Here is a 9594-nt window from a genome sequence, read left to right on the forward strand (position 1 = left end):
CCACCAGTGAAGGGGCTTCCTAGTGTGTGGAAACCTTTCCTCCTTCACAGCTCCCTCCCACTGGTGCAAGTCCCGTCCCTATCCTTTTGTCTCTGTTTATTCTTTTTCTTTTGCCCTACCCAGGTACGTGGGGAGTTTCTTGCCTTTTGGGAGGTCTGAGGTCTTCTGCCAGCGTTCAGTAGGTGTTCTATAGGAGTTGCTCCACATGTAGATGTATTTCTGATGTATTTATGGGGAGGAAGGTGATCGCCACGTCTTACTCCTCCACCATCTTGAAGGTCTCCCTCAGGTCTAACCCTTTTTTAAAACTCCAAGAGCAGTAATAAAATACAAACCCTGACCAGCCCTCTTCTGGGGCAGCACAACTATGTTTTCTCAAGTAGGCCTAAAACTGATCTTCATATTTACAATATTAAGAGTCAGAGACTTCAAAACAGTGAGTTTTCCATATTGCCAACTCTTAGCCCCTGTCTACAGTCTTCTCCTTCTGGTTCCTGCTCTCTCTTTGTGTGGCTTTATGCACATGCTCACATCCATGCAGAGGGAATAGGGGAGAAGGTGCAGTGGGAGACATGGGAAGGTGGTAAGAATGTGAAAGAGGAAAGAGATATATTACGTGCTCCTAAAGCAGAGGTTCTTACAAGCAGGGGTTCTTGTAGTAAAGGGAGTCTCCTTACTGTCATCTAAAAAGTCTTCCTCATCATCCTCCTTTCTCAGTCTCCTCTTGGTCTCCTCATCATAAATGAGACCCAGCAGGTTGGCTGGGCTCTCACTTTCCCCATGGCACAGCTCATTCAACCGGACGCCAATTGCCTACCATGAAGAGAAGAAGAATGAAACAGCATGAGATACGTCAGACTGTGAAATAGGCTCTCACATTACAGAGGTCACCAGCAACCAATTAATGGGAATTATTTTCAGCATAAGCCTCCTCTGTCTGCCACAGTGTTGTTACCACCATGTTTCATTTCCCAATGTGGGAACCCAGAGAGGGAAGGCCCTGATGCTATCTCTAAGGTCACTGTGTCTAGAGACTTTTAGGAAATGGAATGGCATTTTTTATTCTCATACAAAACATTTTCTGAAAATATTTCTATTTCCTCAAAGGTCATTTATTTGATAGGTTTCACATAAGGGAGTATGCAGTTGTTTTTTGTTGTTGTTGTTTTGTTTTTTTGTCGGTTTTTTTTTGTTTGTTTTGTTTTGCAGTTGTTTCTAATGAAGGATTTTGCTGCGGTAAAAAATAAGAAGTCACAGTTCTTCAGAGTGTTTCTGGTTATTCTATTTTATGAGAAAGGCACTATCATGCTAATGAGCTTGGAGACTGGCATGAATTCTGGAACTGCAATTTTATTTGTATCTGTCATCATATATGCAATCAATGACTTTCTTATAGACTTTGTTCCCCCCCTCCATGATACACTACGAATGAGAAAGAAATACTATTCTTTTGATAGTGTACCCAACATCAACATTAGAAATATGATTTTTAGTAAGTCAGCACATGGGCAATACTGGCTCTTACAAGGTATTCATAAAACCAATACTTACTATCTGTTCTTCTGAATCATCATGGACTATTGTCTGATTTACCAAAAGGAATTTTCCAAAAGAAAAGACAAAATATGCTACCTCTATCTAATTCCTTTTACATTCCAATGACAAATTGTATGCAACAAAACAGGAGATGCATGTTTAAGAAAGAGAGTCAAAAAGCTAAAATGAGCACTGAACGTAGAATTTGACAGTTTGGTTACTCTGTGCATTAATAAGAACAAAATTCCAGCTACTTTTCTGTTTTCTTCCTATATCATCCTTTTCAAATATTTAGAAAAGTTACTACATTCTGGGCATGCAAGAGATTAGATTCACTAGTGGAAACTGACAAAGATATGTCCAGAACACTTTAAATAAAAACACAAGTTGTTTGAACGTCTTGGCTATCTGAAAACAAAGGGGTCTGCTTAAACTCTGGAATTAAGTGGGGAGTAACAAAAACCACAAAAAGGAGAAAGAAAGCAGTGTAGAAAAATATCACAGCATCCTAAAATTTTAGCTGCTAACCTGAGAAGTTTTAAGCAAACAAAACAAAACATAAAAGCAAAAACCACCACCTCAACAAGAAGCCTTGTCCTGATGCTACTTTTTTGGAAATCCTCTCTAAGGAAGGAGATGTGGAATTATGAGTCTGGAGTGGAGCCAGCAGACTTAATAGTGAGACTCACAGGGGAAAAAAAATCTACATCGATCCTCCCAGGATGCTGAAACCAAGCAATTTAAGTTAAACCCACAGTTCATAAAGCTTAAAAGGCTGCTCAAAAAATGAACTTGTCTGGGATAATACTAAATACCTAAATAATAATTTAGAGCTCTATGTCTCTTCTAAGACCAGAAAAGTGCCTTGGGAATATGTTTATTCCTTTTTCATTCATCCAATACTTATTAGGTGAGGTAATTTGTTACGTATTAAGTAAAAATAAAGTTGAATAAATTGTTATAGTACATCAGTATGTTTGTTTAATGTGCCCTAGTAGATTATAAACCTTCATAAAGAAGGATCATTGTTTGGCACTTAGGAAAGTTAGGTTGAAAGACTTGCTCTAGGTTGCTCAGCAGCCTTGAACTCGGAGTCAAATAGGGTGCCTGACTCTGTGTCTTGCTCTTTACTTCAAGGAGCTTACAGTCTATTGGGGAGGTAATAACATACCAAAATAACAGTTGTGTAAAAGACTGAAAGCACTTTAGTTATTAGAATATGGAGAAATCAGATTCATCTCAGAGGATCATACAAAATTTCATTCCTGTAGATTCTGAAGAATTGCTGTGTAGGCTAATGGGGAAGGGGAAAAGTGGATATCCCGGATGGAGAGTTTCAAAAGATCCATATTCAGGGAAATGCACTGACATGTTCAGAGACTGACAAATAAGCCAATTGGTTGAAGCACCATTTTGTGAGAGGAAATAATTTGCCTGAGGGCTTGGAAAGGTAGACTGTGACTAGATCCTACAGTTCATGAAGCTGGACTTCATTTTGCATTCTGAAGAAGGATTAAAGGTACTTTCTGAGTCGGGGAGAACCTCATCACTCATTCGAGGAACACTGTGATAGCTGCCTAACAATGCACAGAAAAATCATATACCCTGCCTTCAAGAATTAATATAATAACATTATTATTGAACACCTCTTAGAGGCAAAGCATTGAGATAAATGTTCTTTAGATACATTAGCTCATTTGCCTTATCATCCATAATCTTGGTGTGATTTGAACAAAGGCTGTGGAGAGAGCAGCAATGCCAGGCTAAGCAATTTGGGTTTTATCCCAAGGGAAAAGGAGGGCCACTGAAGCACTATAATGTGACTTGCGTTTTAGCCTAATCACTCTGACAGCAGTTTGAAGAATGAATTGGAGGGAGCAAGTCTGGAGGCTGGGAGATAAGTATGAATGTTCTGCTTTGAGATGAGCTATGCCAAAGGGAGATGATTTTACTGGCAGTGTGTAGGATGGGTCAGATGAGGGGAGATTGTGGGAGGAGACTAAAGAGGAAAATACTTTAGTTATATAGATGAGAAGTAACGAAGTTCTGACCTAAAAGGGCATCAGTGACATGGAAGAGGTGGAATCAATAAGAGAAGAAGGTTTGGAATATGTTCAAGGCTGTCATCTTAGATGATGGCAGTACTATCAACAAGAATAGAAAATTCAAGAGGGGTTGCAGATGGGGGTGCGTTTAAATGGAGAGAAGGGTTTTATTTTGGTCAGACTGCATTTCAGGACATTGAGTGAATGCCTCCAAAGTACAGTTGGTGATGCCGGCCGGGGATCCAAAGAGTGCTATGGATAGAGAAGTGTGTGCCCCTGGCACACAGCTAACAGTTGAAAATACAGGAATAAATGTAATCCTGGTGCAGATTATACAGGAAGAAATTATAAGAGATGCTGAGAATGTTTACATTTATAGGAAGGAAAGAGGCAGAGGACCAGGAAAAGAGACAGAAGAGATAATAATGTCTAACTTTGTAGATTTACTGGGAAGATTAAATGAATTACATTTATTTTCCCCTGAAATGTTTTGTTCAGTCCCTGGTACATAACAGATACTCAATAAATTGTCTCCCAAACAAATGAACAAACATAAACACAAAACTTCTTCACTTCACTCAGCCTAATTTTTATAGAAGAAAATCAAAAGCTCACGTCTCCCCATTGGTAGAAGAGCTTGGCAGAGTTCCACTGCAGCTTCTGGTTCCGCTTGTTGCCCACAATGGGAGACCGTCCCCTGGAAAGGCCTTTCTTGGTGATATTCACATGATGCCCTTTCATCCACTCTGGCCAGTTGCCACGGTTGCAGCGGTAAACAAAACGGGCACATTCCAGGAACAGCGCTGCTCTGGCTACTACAGGCGCTTCCTGAGTAGGGTTGTTAAGGAAAGAGTAATGTAGGATTAACAAACAATGAAGTTGAACTTAAATTGAATGACTATGTACTCTTAGTTTATTTTCGTCTCCGTATTTTGATTTAGTTTAGCCACATTTCCCAGGGTAGTGTTAGCATGGTTACGATAGTAGTGGGAAATCTGGAAAATGAATCCATGAAGGCAAATTTGGGTACTGAAAAATTAGACATTTTAAGTAGGTTTCTGAGTTTAGTTTTCTCCTTTTGGAGACTATCAAGTAATTTCATGACTCTTTGCATATTTCAGAGACAGCTGGGATTTAAGTGTGAAATAATTTTTAATCAGAAGGTTTTAAATATGATGCTTTTTTTAAACCTAAAATTAACATGATGCAAACACGTATTCAATTTCTAGAACTAGTCGTATGTTAACCAAGGGTGTCAGTAGGGATTTTGTTATGTAGGACCATCCACAAGCTCCAAGCAAGTGCAACTGCTCCCTCGTTTTGGCTAGTAAGAAAAGGAAGAGCTTACTACATTAGGCTGAGTTGTAAGAGAAAACAGAATAAAATGGGGCCTGAAATGGAAAACAAACAAACAAACAAGTAAATAAATAAATTAGATTGAGTTAGTCCCTTTCCCCAATTTTTCATAAACAACAGACCAAATTCTGTTCAAATAGGCATGGTTTCAATTGAAAATGTTTGACATAGAGCAAACTGCTTAATTGATAAATGAAAAATAGAGCATTTGTTCAGGAAAATAAAAATATGGCTCCATCTTGTCAAGACATGCTTGAAAAAATAAAAGAAACAGCTTTTAGTTGATACCCAGAAACTGGTAAGAGTGAGATATCTACTGAATTCTTTATAAGCCAAAAAATAATAATAATAATAATGACGGAAGGCGTGTGAAGTCTCCCACAGGTCAACAGGTCGCAAAAAGTACATACGTCAAAAATTAATTTGTGCCAGTTAAAAAAATATACATCACAATATTAGCTATCACCTCAGTTACCTAATAACCATAGGTTGCTTAGTAAGCACGTTTTCAAATTGAAACCGTTTTCATCATTCAAGCAATAGCATTCTTAACAATCCATCAATCCATAATGTTAAAATAGGGGCTAATATACAGAAAATATCAATATGTGCCAATAAGTTTTTATAAATTGTAATTCTTAATGATCATAACAACCGTGTGAAACAATATCTTCATTTTAACTTTTTTTTAAATGAGGTATAATTTTTCCACTATTATATAGCTGGGAAGAAGTCGACACAGGATTCAGTCTCCGGTCTCTCTCATGCCCAGATCTGTACTAGTTCCTCTTTGGTATCTACATTGTCTTAATTTATACTTATATAAGCCTTGGGAAAAGATGATTTCTAGAATGCATGTAGAAAGTCACTGTTTACAAATGGGACAACTGGGACTTCCCTGGCGGTCCAGTGGTTAAGACTCCACGCTCCAAATGTAGGGGGTGCAGGTTCGATCCCTAAGATCCCACAGGCTGTGTGGCACAGCCCAAAAATTAAAAAAAACAAAAAAGGGACAATAAAGTCATATAATGTTATTTACTAAAACACAAATGTATAATCGCATCATTTTCCCATTTAAAATATATTATAGGCTCAATCTACCTCAGTCATCAATGAATAAAGATAACTGACATTCGTTATTTGGTTCACCTCTCTCTCTATCCCCAACTCAAGTGCTCTGTGGTCCAATTATGTCAAACTGGTTAGTCTCCCAGATATGATATCTCATATGTTTCCATGTGTTGTTTCCATGACTTGCAGAGCCTTTAAGCCCCTTTTCCATCAGGCAAATTCCCACTTGAAGCTTCAGTTTAGTTACCTCTTCCAAGAAGCCTTCCTTAATCCCTTCCTTCTTCAGGCAGAGTTGGCTACTTCATACTGTTGAGTAGCACACTATCTCAAATACGCTGGATGATTCAAGTAAGTTAGCCCATTAAGCATTTTCTCATTGTCTAAAACTTAAATGAAACCATCAAGAATTCTAATAAGAAATTTATTTATGTTGGGACTTAATTTTACAAAGTATATATTGTATTGCCATGACAAAGTTAATCTATGTGAAAAGGCAGAATACAAGATAAACACAATGGTAAGACTCTATCATTAATAAAAGATGGACACTGATGATGAGAAACTATCATCAACTGCATCGGTGCCAAGAGTTGGCAGCAGGTCACAGGGATAGAAAGACTTTAGATTGCAAAGGGTCAGGTGACTTTCTATATCAAACCTATCATTACTGTGGTGCCATAATATGCCGACTAAATATCTATACTCTCTTCTTGTATTAAATATTCACTTTACTAAACATCTCAGATATGCTAATCTGCATCTGGAAAAGGCTGGAACATCTATCTCTAAAAACGAATGCCAGTCTGGAGGGCAAGGCGAGTGATGCAAATTTATTTTTAGCCTGTCACATTTGGACACATTTCCAATAAAAAGCAATGGGATTCATTGCTTTATGATGGGAAGACAGAAACAACACTGCTGGAATAGCATTATGTTATGAACCCTGGCTCGTTCACGATGAACAAGGGTAATACTTAACCTAATTCAAATGTATGGGGCTAGAGGTGGGTTTTTTTTTTCTTTTAATTGCTCTGAATTATTAGATGGCACTGAGAGGACTAACGGAAGATGAATAAAAAACCCAAATTGTGCTATGTAAGGTTTCCTATGTCGATTGGCTTGCCTTCTTTAGAAAATATGTTTTTATTTGGTTAGGAAGCTCAAGGCATTTTGAATGAAAAGAAATTTTAATTCTCTGCTCTGAAAAGCTTCTTATGATAAAACCCAGACATCATCAGTTATCGGCCCTAAGAAATCCTAATCTAAGTTGGGAAATAGAATTGAGATAATTATCAAAATAATTTCCATTAATTAACCATACAGCACAACAGTAAAGGGAGGGTTGGTTATTATCTGATAAATTTGATCCATGTAAATTGGATCAAACCCAGTAACTTTTGGAAATGTCACTGTTCGAATTAAGGGATGATGACATAGCATGACTTAAATATTGCCTTCTTATTATAAGCCTCATAAACCTGGTAGGTGAAAGCACACTTGGGATGGCACTGAGTACTACCAATTTCTGGGGTATTGTAGTGTGTATGTCACTGTACAGAAAACAGAGGATACTGCTGCGGTCCAAAGCTAAGTACTCAACTATGAATCCTAGTAGAAGATACTTAGCAACAAGTATCAACTTCACACTGTGTGTGGAAGAGTATTCAAGGCAGTCTAGTGTGGGTGTGGCTATGGGGAATTATTTTCCTTATAAGGTCCTTTCCAAGTGTAAGTTAGAAAGTATTGATTTTAGGAGCAGGGTTATAGAATACCTTAGACAAAGGATTCTTCCTGGACTTAAAGGAAATTCAATTTTCCCTCTTTTGATGGAGCTTACCTCTTACGGCTCAGTGCCATCTGAAGAAGCAGTGAAAAATGGAGGCATGACAGAATGGATAGGGATGAATTCACATCACAGAGAAAGCACAAATGGAGAAAAATGAATCAGAAGAATGCTGCATGGATGAAAAGAACCGCAGAGTATCAGAGGCATAGTTAAAAGTGAACATCTAAACAAAATTTGATACCATTGGTATACCAATCTTGCTGGTGGTCCTAAATGAAAAGTAGGCATATTTAAATTCTTTTTTGTTAATATGTCTGCCAGATCACCTTTTTATGTTCCATAACACCACAGAGTGGCTTCAATTCCATTATGTCATAACTTCATAGCTCCCAGACAAGCAAGAATCAATTTTAACTAGGAAGATAAAATGTTAGGTTGAACCTTATGGAATTTCTAAGTTTGAAGGTCAAAAATAGTAGAATATCATCAATTTCATATGGTTCAGTTTTATATAAGGTGTTCTCTGCAATGGCTACAGAGCTGTCTAGTTAAAATTAGAAAATGTCATGCATTATGCAGCATGGATTTCTCTAACATTCTACAGCTAGAAAACTTCAAGCATCAAGCTAATTTTCCTTGACTTCCGTTGGCATTTTCCTGCATTTTATAAGATCATTATGTATATTGAATGTTTCCTTTATGAAAGTAAAGAAGAGAACTAGAATACTAATTCAAAGAGCTGTACTTTATTTTGCCTGCGGACCTAGAAAATATTGTTACCAAGATATGATGGTTAATTGAAGGTTATAATTGCAATACATTCCTTTCCCTGAAGGACTGTATCTAAACTTATTATGTGAGAAGAAACACTGACTGATCCTGAAAACTCATAACACAGGACAGGAACTAACTGGTTTTAAAAAGTGAATATTTTATGTTGGTCCCTGGGGAATTACATACTATTTGTATTGCCTTACAATAAAATATAAAGCTCTTGCTGGTGCAAGATACCTATTTATTTAAAAACACTGGGAAGAAGCAGCTATTGTGGTTCTTCGTGTACAATGGAACCTCGTTTGCTAGAAGGCATGTGCTTGTGACTCAGTATTTATTACTTAGCTTGTATTGAATTCTCTGCCTGACTGAGATCATTAAGCAACTGAGAGGCTGTCTCTGCCCCCGCGCATTTCTGCAGTAGCTGAGGGCAACAGAAATGATTCAGATGTCAGGCTACAGGCAGGCATTATTGTTTAGTACACAGTCTGGTGGGGTAGTCATTTTAACACTTACTCAGATCATGCTAATATCTTGGGTAAGTGTTTTAAAAACCAAATGAGGACTCCTGTTTCTGACAATATGATGGATTAGGTGTGAAGACAAATATCTTTTGGTTTAGACACCTAAAAATGCTAGATAAAATACCCCAATTTTTTTCACTTTGTTTTTGCTTTTGTTTCTAACATGAGATGATAGGCCACTGGAGAGCAGAAATTACAAGAAAGTGCAATTCTGGGGTGAAGGTAGGGAGAAAGGTGTGAACTAGTGTAGGAATATATGCCCCAAGGGTTTCTACTGACTATGGCAAGACCAGAGTATGGGTTTTCAATGGGCCACAAATTAAATGTCTGGGTCCAAAGTGGAGTGTGAAATCAGGCCATACACTCCTATATAAAGCCAATATCCCAGGTGCGTGTCACTTTCACTGCATGAAAAATAAAATGATCTACCCCACAGAAGTAAGCTTGCATGACTAGTCTTGGCTCTGGGTAGAAAAGGAAAAAAAAAAAAAAAAAAAAGGAA

At 37.7% G+C, this 9594-nt stretch overlaps 1 protein-coding gene across 1 annotated transcript in view; it reads right to left on the bottom strand.

Moving 5' to 3' along the window:
• LOC103072412 (protein unc-80 homolog) overlaps positions 1 to 9594 on the bottom strand; it is a gene marked incomplete at its 3' end in the record, with an annotated part of 220293 nt that overhangs the window by 110428 nt on the left and 100271 nt on the right. Inside the window, exons 23-24 of the mRNA XM_007460228.1 lie at positions 4197 to 4409; positions 678 to 813 (exon numbers count right to left, since the gene is read on the bottom strand). Coding sequence (XP_007460290.1) covers positions 678 to 813; positions 4197 to 4409 — 349 coding nt within the window. The remainder of the gene's footprint in view (positions 1 to 677; positions 814 to 4196; positions 4410 to 9594) is intronic.

This window comes from Lipotes vexillifer, unplaced genomic scaffold, assembly GCF_000442215.2.
Source record: "Lipotes vexillifer unplaced genomic scaffold, Lipotes_vexillifer_v1.1 scaffold1330, whole genome shotgun sequence".
Taxonomy (NCBI): Eukaryota; Metazoa; Chordata; class Mammalia; order Artiodactyla; family Lipotidae; genus Lipotes; species Lipotes vexillifer.